This window comes from Eretmochelys imbricata, chromosome 6, assembly GCF_965152235.1.
Source record: "Eretmochelys imbricata isolate rEreImb1 chromosome 6, rEreImb1.hap1, whole genome shotgun sequence".
NCBI classification, from domain to species: Eukaryota; Metazoa; Chordata; order Testudines; family Cheloniidae; genus Eretmochelys; species Eretmochelys imbricata.
In genome coordinates this window covers 31,096,459-31,114,777 of record NC_135577.1, presented here as the reverse complement: position 1 = coordinate 31,114,777, position 18,319 = coordinate 31,096,459, and the positions used below count along the sequence as shown (strand labels likewise).

General features: G+C 44.4%; 1 protein-coding gene across 2 annotated transcripts; it reads left to right on the top strand.

The window, feature by feature from the left end:
* Positions 1–9,798: 9,798 nt before the first annotated feature.
* Positions 9,799–17,217, top strand: C6H11orf58 (chromosome 6 C11orf58 homolog). Of its 2 annotated transcripts, none has more exons than XM_077818337.1 (5): positions 9,799–10,023; positions 11,089–11,169; positions 12,546–12,606; positions 14,749–14,858; positions 16,761–17,217. In XM_077818337.1, exons 1-5 carry the CDS (start codon positions 9,964–9,966, stop codon positions 16,971–16,973), a joined length of 525 nt encoding a protein of 174 aa, XP_077674463.1. In that variant the 5' UTR covers positions 9,799–9,963; the 3' UTR covers positions 16,974–17,217. The 2 variants fall into 2 exon arrangements, with proteins under 2 accessions (XP_077674463.1, XP_077674462.1); XM_077818336.1 differs by having other exon boundaries at positions 9,800–10,023; positions 11,086–11,169.
* The last annotated feature ends 1,102 nt before the right edge of the window (positions 17,218–18,319 follow it).

Below are 18,319 nucleotides of genomic sequence, written 5' to 3'. Positions count from 1 at the left end.
AGGATTGAGGGAAAAGTTATCAAATAATTTTGCCACCTCAGTGTTCATCTGTTTTCCAAGGTAATCGATAAATACATTAAACATGAATTCTAATACGTAACCTCACAGCAACCCACCATTAACCTTTGGCTCTGCTGAAGCCAACCATCTAGTCTTACTCTGTTTTCTGTCTTGTGGACAGTTTTTTTCCCCCATGCCATGACTGAACTTCTACTCATAACTACTCAGTTTCCATAACAGCCTCTTGTGAGGTACCTCGTGAAAGGCTTTTGGAAAGTCCAAATCAATGTCATCCAGACCGTTTTTATCCCCTATTTTGTTTACCCACTCAAAGAATTCTAACAGATTGGAGAAGCATAATTTTCCTTTACACAGACATGGTCTTTGGTCCCTATCACATGCACAGGAGTTTCATAATTCTGTTTTTAATTATAGTTTACCAGCTTTCCTGGTGCTGAGGTAAGACTCACCAGTAAAAGCCTATACCAGGATTACTTAAAACACCTCTAGAAAGAGAGGTACAAAATTTGCCATCCTTCACTCCTAACTGATTTTAATGAAAAAGTCCATATTTTTGTCAGAGGATCAATCACTTAATTCTTACGTTACTCCAGAAGCCTTGGATGAATATCATCCAGTCCTGATGACTTGTGGCTCTTTAAATTAGAAATCCCTTTCCTCAGCCTTCCTGCAAGTACACACACCTTAGACTGGGTTTATTGCAGGTCATTTGTGAGAGCCCATTATTAAAATACTACAGGGACAACATTGTTCCTATACAACTAACAATACAATAAGCCACATGGATCTTATTATTCTACAATTTTACAAAAAACCTGCGCTGCATATCAGAGCAAGCCACAATTTAAAAGAAAGCTCATCTGAGCTTTAGGTTAGTTTTAGGGTATAACAATATTTCTCATTTCTTTGTGCTTTTCTTAAAACAATAAATTGCAACATTTTGCAATTCCATTCCTTAATGATGCTATTGTTGTGGAGATAAACAATCACAGCTATGTTTCTTTTGGAATCAGGTGAGACAACACAATCTTTTTGGTAAGAAGTTGTTTGTTTGTTTTTTAAATAAGGAAACAAGTCCTTAGGCTAAGCAACACATAAACTGACTGTTGTAAATGTTCAATATAAAAAGTGAAAAAAAATACAATTCCTCTACATTTTCAAGGCACTGGAACTCCCATTAACATTTACAGAAGTCAAGGTGCAGCTATAACTCTACAAAACTTTTGGAAAGTTAAAGCCAGTGTGGTTTTATTACTACTGTATCACTATTCTACTGTGGGATAATATTGTGATTAAAAAAGTAGACATTTTAATTAGATTAAAATATGACTAGAGTTAGTGGGCCATCTACAAAAGAGATTATTTTACATTCCCAGACAAAATTTTAAAACTCTCCATTAAGATTGCAAATTAATTCAAAAGAACATCATCTTAACATTGTATTATAAAAAAAAAAGCAAAAATTTGAAAGCCAGGAAATTCAGAATTAAGTTTCTACAAACAACTTTAACTCTGGCCTTGTATCTCTATCCAAATCTACCTACCTAACCTGGATACTGTTCTATCCAGTGTACTACAAAACACTAGATCTGCTGAACATTCTACTCCAGTGGTTCTCAAACTTTTGTACTGGTGACCCCTTTCACATAGCAAGCCTCTGAGTGCAACCCCCCTTATAAATTAAAACACTTTTAAATATATTTAACACCATTATAAATGCTGGAGGCAAAGTGGGGTTTGAGGTGGAGATTGACAGCTCACAACCAGTTTGAGATTCCCTGTTCTACTCTGTCTACACTCCAGAATGCTCATCTATCAGCCACTCCTGCTTTTCTTTGATTCTGCTTCACTTCTGGGAGGGAACTGGAGGGGGGAGGGTGGAATCTGAAGGACAGGCTTGGGCAATTTTGAGAATTTTACACAGGTGACTGAGAACCTTACATCCCATTTTCCAACGGGACTGTCCATGGGACTTAGGCTTCTAAAAATGATTAAGTCACTTTGGAAAATGGGATTTAGGCTCCTCAGTCACTTGGGCATTTTTGAAAATTTGATTCTTTGTATCCACCAAGAAATTTTCCTTGTTTAACTTTAATATGTTTTTACATAAATTTAGTTAAACCAATGCAAACTCTGTGTGAGCTTTCAGTTTAAGAGTGGCTTATTTTGGCTTAGTAAAAACAGATTCCTTAAGTAATCAAGATAAACATGATTTAAAAACTGAAATAAAAATGTCAGCACATTCATTTGCATCAGTTTAACTTAATCAGTTTAAAATCTTTCCTTTACTTAAACTGGTGCAATTTTCTAGTAGAATGAAAAAATCACAGTGGAGGAGGATTACTATTAGTATTAATGGTAGGTTTCTGAGTAGCAGCCGTGTTAGTCTGTATCTGCAAAAAGAAAGGGAGTACTTGTGGCACCTTAGCCCTGGTCTACACTAGGACTTTAGGTCGAATTTAGCAGCATTAAATCGATGTAAACCTGCACCCGTCCACACGATGAAGCCCTTTAGTTCGACTTAAAGGGCTCTTAAAATCGATTTCCTTACTCCACCCCTGACAAGTGGATTAGCGCTTAAATCGGCCTTGCCAGGTCAAATTTGGGGTACTGTGGACACAATTCGATGGTATTGGCCTCCGGGAGCTATCCCAGAGTGCTCCGTTGTGACCGCTCTGGACAGCACTCTCAACTCAGATGCACTGGCCAGGTAGACAGGAAAAGAACTGCGAACTTTTGAATCTCATTTCCTGTTTGGCCAGCATGGCAAGCTGCAGGTGACCATGCAGAGCTCATCAGCAGAGGTGACCATGATGGAGTCCCAGAATTGCAAAAGAGCTCCAGCATGGACCGAATGGGAGGTACGGGATCTGATCGCTGTATGGGGAGAGGAATCCGTGCTATCAGAACTCTGTTCCAGTTTTCGAAATGCCAAAACCTTTGTCAAAATCTCCCAGGGCATGAAGGACAGAGGCCATAACAGGGATCCGAAGCAGTGCCGCGTGAAACTTAAGGAGCTGAGGCAAGCCTACCAGAAAACCAGAGGGGCGAATGGCCGCTCCGGGTCAGAGCCCCAAACATGCCGCTTCTATGATGAGCTGCATGCCATTTTAGGGGGTTCAGCCACCACTACTCCAGCCGTGTTGTTTGACTCCTTCAATGGAGATGGAGGCAACATGGAAGCAGGTTTTGGGGATGAAGAAGATGATGAGGAGGAGGAGGAGGAGGTTGTAGATAGCTCACAGTAAGCAAGCGGAGAAACTGGTTTTCCTGACAGCCAGGAACTGTTTCTCACCCTAGACCTGGAGCCAGTACCCCCCCGAACCCACCTAAGGCTGCCTCCTGGACCCGGCAGGTGGAGAAGGGACCTCTGGTGAGTGTACCTTTTAAAATACTATACATGGTTTAAAAGCAAGCATGTGAAAGGATTACTTTGCCCTGGCATTCGCGGCTCTCCTGGATGTACTCCCAAAGCCTTTGCAAAAGGTTTCTGGGGAGGGCAGCCTTATTACGTCCTTCATGGTAGGACACTTTACCACTCCAGGCCAGTAACACGTACTCGGGAATCATTGTACAACAAAGCATTGCAGTGTATGTTTGCTGGCGTTCAAACAACATCCGTTCTTTATCTCTCTGTGTTATCCTCAAGAGAGTGAGATATCATTCATGGTCTCCTGGTTGAAATAGGGTGCTTTTCTTCAGGGGACATTCAGAGGAGCCCGTTCCTGCTGAGCTGTTTGCCTGTGGCTGAGCAGAAATGTTCCCCGCTGTTAGCCACGGGGAGGGGGGAGGGGGTAGCCACGCGGTGGGGGGGAGGCAAAATGCGACCTTGTAACGAAAGCACATGTGCTATGTATGTAATGTTAACAGCAAGGTTTACCCTGAAAGACTGTAGCCACTGTTTTATAAAATGTGTCTTTTTAAATACCGCTGTCTCTTTTTTTTTCTCCACCAGCTGCATGTGTTTCAATGATCACAGGATCTTCTCCTTCCCAGAGGCTAGTGAAGATTAGAAAGAAAAAAAAACGCACTCGTGATGAAATGTTCTCTGAGCTCATGCTGTCCTCCCACACTGACAGAGCACAGACGAATGCGTGGACGCAAATAATGTCAGAGTGCAGGAAAGCACAAAATGACCGGGAGGAGAGGTGGCGGGCTGAAGAGAGTAAGTGGCGGGTTGAAGAGAGTAAGTGGCGGGCTGAAGCTCAAATGTGGCGGCAGCATGATGAGAGGAGGCAGGATTCAATGCTGAGGCTGCTGGAGGACCAAACCAGTATGCTCCAGTGTATGGATGAGCTGCAGCAAAGGCAGCTGGAGCACAGACTGCCACTACAGCCCCTGTGTAACCAACCGCCCTCCTCCCCAAGTTCCATAGCCTCCACACCCAGAAGCCCAAGAACGTGGTGGGGGGGCCACCGGCCAACCAGCCACTCCACCACAGAGGATTGCCCAAAAAAAAGAAGGCTGGCATTCAATAAATTTTAAAGTTGTAAACTTTTAAAGTGCTGTGTGGCATTTTTCTTCCGTCCTCCACCACCCCTCCTGGGCTACCTTGGTAGTCATCCCCCTATTTGTGTGTTGAATGAATAAAGAATGCATGAATGTGAAGCAACAATGACTTTATTGCCTCTGCAAGCAATGATTAAAGGGAGGAGGGGAGGGTGGTTAGCTTGCAGGGAAGTAGAGTGAACCAAGGGGCGGGGGGTTTCATCAAGGAGAAACAAACAGAACTTTCACACCGTAGCCTGGCCAGTCATGAAACTTGTTTTCAAAGCTTCTCTGATGCGTACCGCGCCCTCCTGTGCTCTTCTAACCGCCCTGGTGTCTGGCTGCGCGTAACCAGCAGCCAGGCGATTTGCCTCAACCTCCCACCCCGCCATAAACGTCTCCCCCTTACTCTCACAGATATTGTGGAGCACACAGCAAGCAGTAATAACTGTGGGAATATTGGTTTCGCTGAGGTCTAAGCGAGTCAGTAAACTGCGCCAGCATGCCTTTAAACATCCAAATGCACATTCTACCACCATTCTGCACTTGCTCAGCCTGTAGTTGAACAGCTCCTGACTACTGTCCAGGCTGCCTGTGTACGGCTTCATGAGCCATGGCATTAAGGGGTAGGCTGGGTCCCCAAGGATACATATAGGCATTTCAACGTCCCCAACAGTTATTTTCTGGTCTGGGAATAAAGTCCCTTCCTGCAGCTTTTGAAACAGATCAGAGTTCCTGAAGATGCGAGCGTCATGTACCTTTCCCGGCCATCCCACGTTGATGTTGGTGAAACGTCCCTTGTGATCCACCAGGGCTTGCAGTACTATTGAAAAGTACCCCTTGTACTCGCCAGTTTGGTGCTCTGGTGCCAAGAAAGGGATATGGGTTCCGTCTATGGCCCCACCACAGTTAGGGAATCCCGTTGCAGCAAAGCCATCCACAATGACCTGCACATTTCCCAGGGTCACTACCCTTGATATCAGCAGATCTTTGATTGCGTGGGCTACTTGCATCACAGCAGCCCCAACAGTAGACTTGCCCACTCCAAATTGATTCCCGACTGACCGGTAGCTGTCTGGCGTTGCAAGCTTCCACAGGGCTATCGCCACTCGCTTCTCAACTGTGAGGGCTGCTCTCATCTTGGTATTCATGCGCTTCAGGGCAGGGGAAAGCAAGTCACAAAGTTCCATGAAAGTGCCCTTACGCATGCGAAAGTTTCGCAGCCACTGGGAATCGTCCCAGACCTGCAACACTATGCGGTCCCACCAGTCTGTGCTTGTTTCCCGAGCCCAGAATCGGCGTTCCACAGCATGAACCTGCCCCATTAGCACCATGATGCATACATTGGCAGGGCCCATGCTTTCAGAGAAATCTGTGTCCATGTCCTGATCACTCACGTGACCGCGCTGACGTCGCCTCCTTGCCCGGTATCGCTCTGCCAGGTTTTGGTGCTGCATATACTGCTGGATAATGCGTGTGGTGTTTAATGTGCTCCTAATTGCCAAAGTGAGCTGAGCAGCCTCCATGCTTGCCTTGGTATGGTGTCCACACAGAAAAAAGGCGCGGAACGATTGTCTGCTGTTGCTCTAACAGAGGGAGGGGCGACTGACGACACGGCTTACAGGGTTGGCTTCAGGGAGCTAAAATCAACAAAGGGGGTGTCTTTATATCAAGGAGTATTTTAGGCAGGACTTCACGGAGGGTTCCAATAAGAAATGGTGCACCTAAGTTATTGTTCTTATTGGAACAAGGAGGTTAGCCTGGCCTCTGATTGATACATGGCTAGATTTACCTCGCTGCACCTTCTCTGTGAGTGACTGCAGTGTGACCTAGAGGAATGAGTCCCCTAGATGGGGGAAGGGGGGGAAGCAAATGAGTACAAAACAAATCTGGTCTATTTCTTGTTTTGATTCACTCCATCTATCTTTTACATCTTTGGCTGGCAGCAGACGGTGCAGAAGGACTGCATGCCATCCACATCTCATGGCTGCTCGGCAGAAGATGGTGCAATACGACTGCTAGCCATCCTCATCTCTTGCCTGCCCGGCAGAAGATGGTACAGTACGACTGCTAGCAATCCGTATCGCCTGCCTGCTCACCATAAGACGGTTCAATAGGACTGACTGCAGGACTAAAGAGAATGACCTGGTCAAGTCACTCTAAATTTAGTCCCTGCGCCCATGTCTGCCCAGGCGCTCCTGGCCGACGTGGCCAGGAGCACCTCGGACATGACAATGATGGCTACCAATCATATTGCACTGTTTGCTGCCAGAAGGCAATGGGTTGCTGCTACTGTGTAGCAATGCACTACCACATCTGCCAGCACCCAGAAGACATAGGGTGACGGTTACCTGAGTGGGCTCCATGCTTGCCACGGTATGGCGTCTGCACAGGTAACTCAGGAAAAAAGGCGCGAAACGATTGTCTGCCCTTGCTTTCACGGAGGGAGGGAGGGAACGGGGACCTGACGATATGTACCCAGAACCACCCGTGACAATGTTTTAGCCCCATCAGGCATTGGTATCTCAATTCCAATGGGCAATGGAGACTGCGGGAACTGTGGGATAGCTACCCACAGTGCAACACTCCGGAAGTCGACGCTTCCCTCGGTACTGTGGAAGCACTCCGCCGAGTTAATGCACTTAATGCACTTTGAGCATTTTCTGTGGGGACACACACTCGAATATATAAAACCGATTTCTAAAAAAATGACTTCTATAAATTCGACCTTATTCCGTAGTGTAGACATACCCTTAGAGACTAACAAATTTATCTGAGTATAAGCTTTCGTGAGCTACAGCTCACTTCATAGAATGCATGCATGAAGTGAGCTGTAGCTCACGAAAGGTTATGCTCAAATAAATTTGTTAGTCTCTAAGGTGCCACAAGTACTCCTTTTCTTTTTGTTAGTATTAATGTAGGAGCCACAGAGATGGATGTGCATTTATCTGTCTAGATTTACTGAGTCTGAGGGAAAATTTCAGTTTCATTAAAATTTATCAAGGCAGTTCCTCTAGATTAAGACAATCCCAGAAAAGAGGAACCTCTGCTTCCAGGAAAAAGAGAAACCAAAGGGAGAACTACTTAGATGAATACCATCCAGTTCTGGTGACCCAAGATATTTTCACCTCCATGAGTGACATGTCACTAATTTACCTCCTAAGGCTCCTGAGCAGTAGCAACAGGTGTGAGGGAAGTCAGGCTCTTATTCCCTGTACTCTTTAGGAGTGGTAATCAGAGGGCTTTGGGGCTCCAGATACAATGCAGCAATAACTGATGGAACCAGGAGATGGGGGAGAAGATATGGTTGTTGCATGAGAGGGAATCTGAGGGAGTTAACAGAGTGAACCTTGAAGGAGTTGCTATAGTAGGGAAATAGGACCCAGGGATAGGTTACTGAGTGTGAGTAGGAGAACCTGTAGGAGGAGAAAAGATACTAACTTGGTTTGAGTGAGAAACATAGCCTGGAAGCCAAAAAGGGCTGGGGCAGGGAGCAATCAGAGAGGAGGCAGAAAAAGCCTGTCTGTTTCATACGTCACCACAGTGCACTTGAGAGGGGTAATTGTTAGGAAAATGCTGCTCAGTCCCTGAAACAATGATTGGTGTATGAGCTCTTAGCAAGCTGAGGGAATATGTGTGTGTATGTGTGAGGGAGATCCACAAGCATTGTTATTTACTATGTATTACTATGGTGCACACAAACCTTAATTCTGAAGCAGGACATCATCGTGCAAGGCACTGTACAAACACAGAACAAAAATGTAGTCCCCACCCCAAACAGCTTACAAGCATGACTATTACACTCTGTGTATGATACTTAGCAAAATTGTGGCACCCCAAATGAAATAGAAAAAAAGAAAGAAGTCACGTACACCAGTGACAAATGCACTCGCTTACTTTAGGTAAATGTTTCCCTAAGGTCCTAGGTCTTCTGAATCTGAGTCTCATGAGAAAATTGCCTTGTTTGGCCCTCATGAAAGGTACTTTCTTGGAATTATGGGTGTGGGCCTGAACAGGTTGTAGATTTATAGGCTTCCACAGCACCATATAATGGCAGAAATGTAGTAATGCAGCCTTGTATGGTGATGAATTGTTTATTTTGTTTCTTTGTTTTTTTCTGGTGTTGCCTTTTCTTGGGTGGATAGGCATGTTCTCATTTACCGCTGCACTCAGGAGCCCCAGTCAGAGCTCAGGTCCTATTGCACTAGGTCTGTATAGATATAACCGCTTGCTACAACAGGCCACTGAAGCCTCAGATGAAAATTGCATTAAAAAAACCCTCCACACAAATATAAATGAAATTCAAACTAGCATGCACATTCCCTGCCTAACAGAACATGGGCCTATTTTTACCATGTATCTGGCCCCTCCCCCCCGCTGCATATTCAGGCGAAGCCCTGTCACCTACCGATGGAAAGTGCTGGAAAATGGCCAGGTATTGTTATTTCACACCCCACCTTACTTGAGGGGTGGAGGGCTCTCAGGGGCTGGCCACGCCCTCAGCCCACCTGCACCTAGGACAGGGTGACCAGATGTCCCGATTTTACAGGGACAGTCCCGATATTTGGGGCTGTGTCTCACATCGCCTCCTATGACCCCCTTTCCTGGTTTTTCACCCCTGGCTGTCTGGACACCCTGAGCCGAGGAGAAGGCGGGCAGCTCTGTGAAAGGGGTTAACTGGGAGGCTCTCGGGAGACTTTAGGCGTCCACACAAGTCTCAAGCGGGAGTCAAAGCAAACTGAAAGCGCGGAGGGGAGGGGTGGGGGTCATCGCACCGGCTGAGGAAAGCGGGAGAGGGCGGGACGCGCCTCATGGCTTTTGTATCCAAAAAGCGGCGCCCCGGGCTCACCAGGGCAGGCGCTGCAGCGGGGAGGCGTCCCCAGCAGGGGGCGCTGTGTTCCCCTTTAACACCCGGCCTCAGACTCTGCGCCAATTGCCTGTCGACCACTTTTCGTGGAAGCAGCGGGCGCGGGGAGGCAGCCCCACGAGCGCCCGTTTGTACCCGCTGGGGCGGGGGGGAGAGGGAAGGAGGCGAAGGGTTTAGTAAAAAGTAAACGGCGATTTTGTTACGCCGGCGGGTCGGGGACTCGAACCCCGGTCTTCCCAGCCTCGGCGTGTTGTTATTCAGCAGGACCTGGCTGCTCCAGTGTTTTCGTCGCCACCTGCGAGGACCTGGACGCTTCGCGCCTCGGCCAATCATGGGCCGGTACCGGCCCCCTTTCTCCCGCCGCAGAGGATTCTGGGACGTGAAGTCTCTCCCGCCCTCCACCGCTGCGTGTCACCAGAGGGGAACGACAACTCCCAGCGTGCCTGGCGCCTGCCGGGATCTTGACCTGCTCGCGGAGGCTGCCCAGGCTGCCGCTGTGTTGCCGCCAGCCAGGCCGCGCAGGAAGACGTGAGGGCCGCGGCCTGGGCGCCGATCCCGCAGCCTCCTGCCCGGCGGCCTGAGGGAAGATGAGTTCGGCCAGGGAGACGCAGCCCCGCCACGGCGTGAAGCGAGCGGCCTCCCCCGATGTAAGTAGCTGGGCGAGGAGACGGAGGAGGCGAGCGGGCCAGGGAGGCCTGAGGGGAGAGGGAGACTATCCCCTTCCCCCAGGGTAAGGGCGGGGTCGGCTTGTCGCCGCTCAGTGCAATGACCCAGGCTCCGTCCCCCTGTCGAGGCTCTGGCGCTGCCCGGTGGCGGGGAGGGACCGGAGGCTTTCCCTTGGGCTGTCCCGGCGCGTGTCCCGCTTGAACAGACTCGCCCCCCCGCTGCGAAGGCCGCCCGCCTTCCCTGAGCAGCCAGGGGGGAGTAGGCGGGTCAAAGGGGATGTGCCTCAGGGCCGGGAACGCCGTTTGCTGCATGACTGCCCGGTGCTCGCTGTGTAATGGAGGTGGTCGGTTGCCGCTGCGAGCCCGGCCTGCGAGCCGCTGCTCGGGTCTTGGCACCATTCAGCGCTTGTTATGCCTCCCGGAGAGGCCCACATCTCTCTCCCCCGTGGTCAAGATTTTATTTTATAGTTGATAGACGTGAATCTTGATCAGGTTCAAAGGTGGCTTGTCAGTTAACTGTACGATTATTTTTCATTTGCTGGAGGTGAGTTTTCTCTCTCCCTTCCTATGCAAGTTCTTCATGGATTTATTCTTGCTAGATATGTTAGTTTTTAGCAAATGGCTTCAGAAGTCGGAATCCGTTCTTGCATTTTTAAAATTCATTCAATGGCTTGTTGATGTTCTAAGAAGATCTCTTTCTAGTGCCTGTTGACCACCTTTGAGGCTGCATCTGCATCAGTTTAGTTTATTAAAAGTCCTTCCTGCTCCCTTCCCTGCTCACTCTTCTCAAGAGCCTATTTATTAAAAAATCCATGTCTTTAAAACACTTCTCGAAGTTGACATTATTAAATGAGTGAGGTAGGTCATGATCATGTGCCTTAGTCATATATTGAAATTGCATGACTGTAAATGTTGCATCATAGTGCACTGGAAAAATGTCCAAATTATGTATAACTTGGAATATCTTATTTAATATAAACAAGCTTTTAGTTGAAACTGATCTATTTGTTTTTTAAAATAATTTATTACCTTTCTATCTTCCAGCAGGGATCGAGCAGCTGGGAGGCAGTAGACTTAGGTAATGAAGAAAGAAAGCAAAAGTTCTTGAGACTTATGGGAGCAGGAAAGGTGAGATTTTGTTAATTATCTATTTCAATCCAAGCATTCCATGTAAATAAAGGGTGGTTGCTATTAGGGAAGGATTTTTAAAATGACAAAACAATTCACTGATCACATTGAAAGTGATTGCATAGTGTTTTCTGTTTTCTTTGGAAGTGAAGATGCATTAGTGTTATTGATAAGATACTGCTTCCTTGAAGGTCAAAGTTTTTTTCTTTAAAACATCTTACTTATGTAAGCAACCAGCCTGGAGTAACTCAGTAGCAAACACAATCAGATGGCTTGGAATTCAATTACTTATATAGGGCAAAATCTAAATCCACTTACATGTGTGGACATTGCATATTGTAAGTTTTGTTTTTCATGTGATTAATGTAGAAGGTACCCAGTGATATATAATCACGAGAGACCAATATTGGAGCCTTAACGTTTTCATATGTGCCTAAAATATAGCTTAATGTTGCAATTTTTTTCTTTTATACAGGCGTCAATTACTAGATGTGGTGGTTTCTAGTTAAATTGGAGGCAAAAATTAAAATTTGCCTTCCATTAAACTAATTAATTTTCTCTAATGTTGTATTTCCCTAACCTAGGGGGAGTCGTCATTCTCTGCCCTAACAGAGTAATTTAGTGCTATTGGGGATAGTAGCATGACCCTGGATTAACCCAGGGATTTACATGAACTGCAAGTTGTGCTCCCACAGAGGCTCCTAATGATACTGAAGATGGTGCTGGCTCTCATGTTCAGGGCTGTGGGTTAAGGCCCATTGGCCACATCTTTGCTTATCCTGTGTGGGTGTTTCGTTGGAAAAGAACAGCCCTACAGAGCTACCAGTTCAGTCCATCAGGTGGCCTTCTGTCCAGTAAGGGAAGGAAAAGAAGGAAAAAAAACCCAGAAAATAAAGATGTGTAGGGGAGGATTCTGAGCTGCCAAGTCATTTCTAGGGGAATCAAAGAAAGGCTGAGTTGTTACTGTAATTGGTAAAACCTGGATTGTAACTTGAAACTTTGTTGTGGATTATAATTCTGGGTTCAGGTGATCTGTTGTCCCTCCTTCTGCTGCAACTTCAGCAGGGCTGTAGTTATCCTTTCCTTTTTACTTGCCGGTGTCACTCTAAAGAGGAAAAGATTTGGGGGTTGGAAGGGTAGAGAGAGTACCTGGGGTTTCCTCCAATATGATCAGTGGAAGGTAAAAATTAATCTAGCTTTGTCAACAGATAGTCATTGGCAGATGAAAGAGCTCATTAATACATGTTCTCTTCCCCCTCTCCCCCCCCCCCCCCAAAAAAAAACACTTGTTAATAGTGAGCAGTAGGGTGTGTCTATCCAAGAATTCTAGTATGTAGGTAGAGCTGTCAGAGTTCACAAATTGCATTTTCTTTTAGAAAGAACACACTGGCCGCCTTGTTATCGGAGACCACAGATCAACTTCTCATTTCAGAACAGGTCAGTTTGATAGCTGATGCAAATTAGAAGTCTGTAAACTAACATTGATCTAGGGAGGCAGAGCTGAGTCTTTGTACCTTCACTACTGTTGTAGTGGGGGCTTTCAATTTTGTGACTAAAAGTGAGATTCTGGGAGCTGGCATAATCTCATACCCTCTTTTACTAGTCTGTATAGTGACTGAAAAAGACATGTGCAGCAAAAGTAGGTCTACTTCCTCCCCCCCAGATTCAGCAAAGCACTTCAGCATGTGCTTAAATTTAAGCACATGCTGAAATGCTTAGCAAAACTGGGGCCCACATATGCAGTCTCCTTTTTTTGGCATAGAAGCAAAACAATCATATTGCTGCATCAGCACAGTGAGTATAGCTGCAAACTGGTAGGCTGCACTGTATTATGTTTCATGCATCATCACCAGTTACACTACCAGCTGATGACCTTTGATGGAGGATGTTGTGTATAAATTAGACCTGTGCTTTGATTTTTTTTCAGAGTCCCTGTTGATTATGTAGTCCTGATAGTCCAAGAAAGATTTTTTTTTTCTTGTAAACTGAGCAAACCTTGAGATGAATTACCATGGACTTAAAACATGCAAAACTATAACTTATTTCTAATCAGTAGATGACTCTGCAAGTTGGTGTGTTTTTCCCATAGATTCTGATGATTAACTATCAGAAGCCAAGATATCTCTGACCTTATCATAAGAAATAAAGTTTGAAATTGGACAAAGTATGGAATAAGAGCTTTGTTAAAACTTCTCTTAGCTGTATAGAATAGGAACTACCAGACTCCTCTGCATTTTCTCCAGTTTGTCTTGGTAGTAACAACTTCTTAGCTGATCTAGGTAGGCCATGTGGTCTAGTGGAAAAAGCACTGGACGGGGATGTGAGAAACTAGAGTTCTATTGCTGGTTCTGTCACTGGCCTGTTTGGTGACCTTGGGCAAGTCAGTGATGATACTTACGTCCTTTGTGAAGTACTTTGGGATCGATATCTGAAAGCGTTATTATTGATCACTAGCAGGCAGTTGTGATTAGGTTTTGACAAGAGCCCTGCTCCTTGCTAAAAGACCAAAGCAGCCAACTTCCTCTGTTCCTGTGTAAAGTAATCTTCTTTGTCTGCTATCCTCCTGTTTCCCACAGTCGGCAGTCTTTTTCTCCTTTAATAATAATGTATATAGTTACCTTCAAAGTACTGTACAAACACTAATTCTCACAGCAAGGATAAGTAATTATCTCTCATTTTACAAGGGAGGAAGTCAATGGCAGATGGGAGTAGAACTAGAAGTCCCTGGTTTCTCTCTCACAGTAAACTAGGCCAAGGGTTCTTAAACATTTTCAGAATGTAGGCTATACCTAGATAGACATGATATACCTAGATATAATATACCCATATACCCATACTGTAGGCTATACCTAGATAGACATACCTTATTGAAATAAATTGTAATAACTTATTGAAATAAGCAGCAGGATAGCATAAGTGAAAGCATCTATTTAATAGACATAAAAAAGAGCTAATTTTCAAATTGCTTCCCATGGCTGGTGAAAAGAAAGCTAAGCAGCTTCTGTTTTATGTGTGAGATGAAGTGGCCCAAGACACAGGTAGTTCATCTAAAATGTAGCAAATTAAGTCCAGGAGTGAACTTCTGACTTACTGCTGTGTGTGTTACTTAATTTTAACCATTGGTTTGCAGTGCCTTGATTTGCCAGTGTAGAGACTGCTTGCTGCACAAATGAATGTCTTGAAGCTCCTGCTCCAATATAACATTTTCATCTTGCTATGAAAAATGGTAATAGTGGGAGGATGGGGTAATGTTAAAAATGAACTGTTTTAGTGTAGACAAGTGGTTGATTTTAGAAGGTAGTATTACATTCTAGTAAACCCTGTTTATAGTACTATCCACAGTACAATATTGAGCCTGTGGTGAACTTGATAATCATTCCACCTTTATTACAATGTAAGAGTATTTTACTTGCAACTTTACAAGGGTGATGGTGTATTCACTATGCAATAAATAGTCAACCCAATAAATTGTGTTAAATCTTTTGATACAGTGCTAAATCCTAAAGATCTGGTAATTTTGTGTAATCAGATGTTTTTGTTAATTTGACTGAACCATAACCAAGTACACTGGACATGCAGGGGAAGAAGACAAGAAAATGAATGAAGACCTAGAGTCTCAGTTCCAGCAAAGCATGGACAGCACTATGTCCGGAAGAAATCGACGACACTGTGGACTTGGTTTCAGTGAGGTAGTAGTTTACTTACTCTTATTGATGCAGACAGGCTTGCTCCAGTGGGCAAAGAAAATGAATGACAAACATCGCTTGGCCACTTTTTTTTTTTTTAAACAAGTCAAACTTACTCTATCCCAGAGTGCCCCTACAAGTTTACCAAGGACAAATCTGCGGGAGCCAAGAGCTTCCTGTGCTTGGACACAGAGGTACCAGTGAGAATTCTTGAACACCTAAAAACATTCATGCTCTACAGTAGCTAGATTATGTTAAGCTCCTGAGAGATGTAATATAGCAGGTGATTGACAGCACATAGCAGCTCTACCCATAGGAGATTTAGCATAGGAAGTGAAAAATATTTTATTCAGTTGACTGCAAGGGGAATTTAAGTAGACAGAACACTAACCAAAATAATTATGGGACTCTCACCTGCTGTGGAATCTTTCATGACTACAATGGTTAAGGCTTTTCACATCTTCCAAAAACCAGTACCCACATGAGTAGCACAATGCCTTAAGACAAGCTAGGGGCATCCATTCAGCACTAACTCAGATAGAGAAATACCCTCCCAGTTGATAACCCCATTTCTTGAGATTCCCTAGGAAAGGCTGGGGGATGCTTCCTCTTCATGTACTGACCTAGATTAAACTGCTTTAGCTCAAAGAGGTGCAATCAGAACCTGAGGTTCTGTGACTGCATGCTCCAGTTATAATTATGTTGTGTAGTTCTAATGTGTAAGAAGGGGTAGGGAGATAGAAATCTGGAAGAGGTAGGAAATTACTATTGGACATAGATGAAATCTTCAAATGATCCTATATCTCCTCAGTCATGTAGTTATGAGGCAGTCTCAAGGGAGGGAAGGATAGGACCACCAGTGTCCGGAGGAGGCAGAAAAGTAAAGGAAGACAAAATAAAATTGGTAGTTATGAAACTATACCTCTTTAAATGAAGCCTAGAAAAAAGATATTTGAGCATGAGGTTGAAATATCAGTGAATGTTTACTCTTGGTCAGAGCTAATACTGATGATCGTAGAAAACTTTCTGAGGTTGCTGGACTTGAGTTAAAGAACCACACTAGCAAACGCTTACTATTCCAAACATACATGCACGTTTTCCCTTAAAGGCATATTTGGGTAAATAGAAGCTATACCTGCATTGGCCCATCCTTATCAGATTGTGCATTGAGAATTTTTTCCATGGTACTATGTGCTGTATTTGCCAAAAAGTATCAGGTTTACAAAGCATTGCAGTCTTGCACATGAGTTCCTGATGACCCTCACATAAAAATAATGTGGCTCACGTTAAAGTTGGCTACAGTATGGCAGCAATTCTCTTGCATCAAGCATGACTCTTTGAACTCCTACCAAAGCTAAAGTAGTAACGAAGCAGTAAAAACCTTGCATGGTCAATTGCATTCGATAGTGTTTCCAAGTTCTCTTGTTGGTTCCTTCATGATGAGTAATATGAGGCTAGTGGTCAACCACAAAGTAGCTGCATTATTGTATGCACACAAATTCCTGCTAAAAAATCCTTCCCGGCATAAAGCATTATTGTTTAAAAACTTACTTCCTTTGCTGTTTAAATGTTAGCAAACAAAATGGAGACGGTCCAGTTACTGCATTAGTAATGTCAGGGGATCCTAGAACTTTAGTACCATTTACCACTGTAATTCAGGTGTCAAGGAAGTTGACAATCAGTCATTCCAGTATCTGACAGACTAATCCTCTCTATATTAAAAACTGAGAGGGTTTTATCTGGTACTTCTGTTATTTAATCCCCTGTCCTATCTGCAACCACTAACACAAAAGGAACAATGTAGCAACTAGTGAAAACTCATTGAACTTGTATGTTAAATGGCAAAATGAGAGGTTGCTTGGGGGAATGATTTAGCTTCCTTTTGTAATCTGACTTTTATTCTAGCTGGAGGAGGCTGAAGGACAAGATGATGTGAACAGATACTCTCCTGAACCTGAAAGTCCAGAGGACTCTGAAAGTGACTCTGAGTCAGAGCGAGAGGAATCTGCGGAAGAACTGCAATCTGCTGAAAAAGACAGTGAAGCTGATGATCCAGAAAGCAAGAAAGATGTGAAAAGCAATTATAAAATGATGTTTGTTAAATCCAGCGGTTCATAACTTCAGGTCTAATAAGTCTTTGTATTTAAAGTACATTAAGTCTTTTTGTTAGTGCAAAGTGGAGGACTGCTTACAGCACAGATTTTTGTATTATGATTTTAAAAAAACCCTTCTTTTAGATGAAAAAAAATAGTGCTTGCTTTCAGATGCCATGGATGACATTTTTATGGGCATGAGTGTAATTTTTTTGGGGGTAAAGTATAAACAGATGCATTGGATGAAAATAAATTTAATTCCCACTCTCCTTCCATTGTAGTTGTCAAACCTCTGACACTACTTTCTTTTATTGGCGTCCTTTTGGCTTGGATGTTTTTGTTTTTGAAATAAGGTTTCATTAGAGTTGCCTGATGCTACATTGATTCTGATACTGTAGCAATGACATCAGTATTCTGCAGTGTAATACAACTTCAAATCTTGGTTCTGTCTGGTAATACCAGCAGTAGTCTGACATAATTGCCAGAGAACAGGTTTATTCATTTAGGTCCTGATTCTGTAATGAGGTTGTGATTACAAATCCCTGTTCCCCTGCAGAGTCCTACTGATGTCTGTGGCACTCCATCAGTGTTCAGGGGCCCCCACACCATATCAGGATGCAGAAGAGGGCCTTTAGGGTACAGCTACACAGGGATTAAAGAAACCTTTTGGTAGCCAAGGTCAGCTGACTTGGGCTTGCAGGGCTTGGGCTGGAGCCTGAGCTCTGGTAGCCTGTGAGGGAGGAGGGTCTGAGTGCACATGTTGCCACAGCAATTTTTAACCCTGCAGCCAGAGCCCCTGGAGCGCAGGTCAGCTGGCGTAGGCTAGCCATGGCTATGCCACAGGTTTTTCATCCCTGTGTAGATGTACTCTGAGTTACTTCTCTAGGCCTGTTTTTGACAGCTATAGTACAAGAGGGATAAGTTCTTGGGTGTAGATTTCCCTTTTGAAATGAAGGACTTTGATCCTTAAACTGCTTGAGTTGCAGTCTGCATGAGAGCTAGGTAAAAGCAGTGCTTGGGGAGGGAGTTTGTTCTCATATTAACATACTAGTTTTAATAATTTCTCTCTACAAAAGTGAGATTTGCAGCAGATAAAGAACAACCAGGAAATGAGTTCGTTTGAAAGGAAAAGATACTTTGCTATGGAAAATGACAGGTGCCTCAATTTAATGACACTTTTTTTAAAGAAGGGGATGCAAACTAAAGGGATGTGCAGGGAAAGTTGTAGTATGCAGTCCCCACGGCTTGAGTGCCACCGATCAAACTGAGGTGAAGAGAGTTGGTCACAATTACCTGTGAAAGGCATGCTACCTCTTACTTTCCTTGCACCAAATCCTCTAGTCTGCACAAAGAAAGAAACAGAAGTGCTAA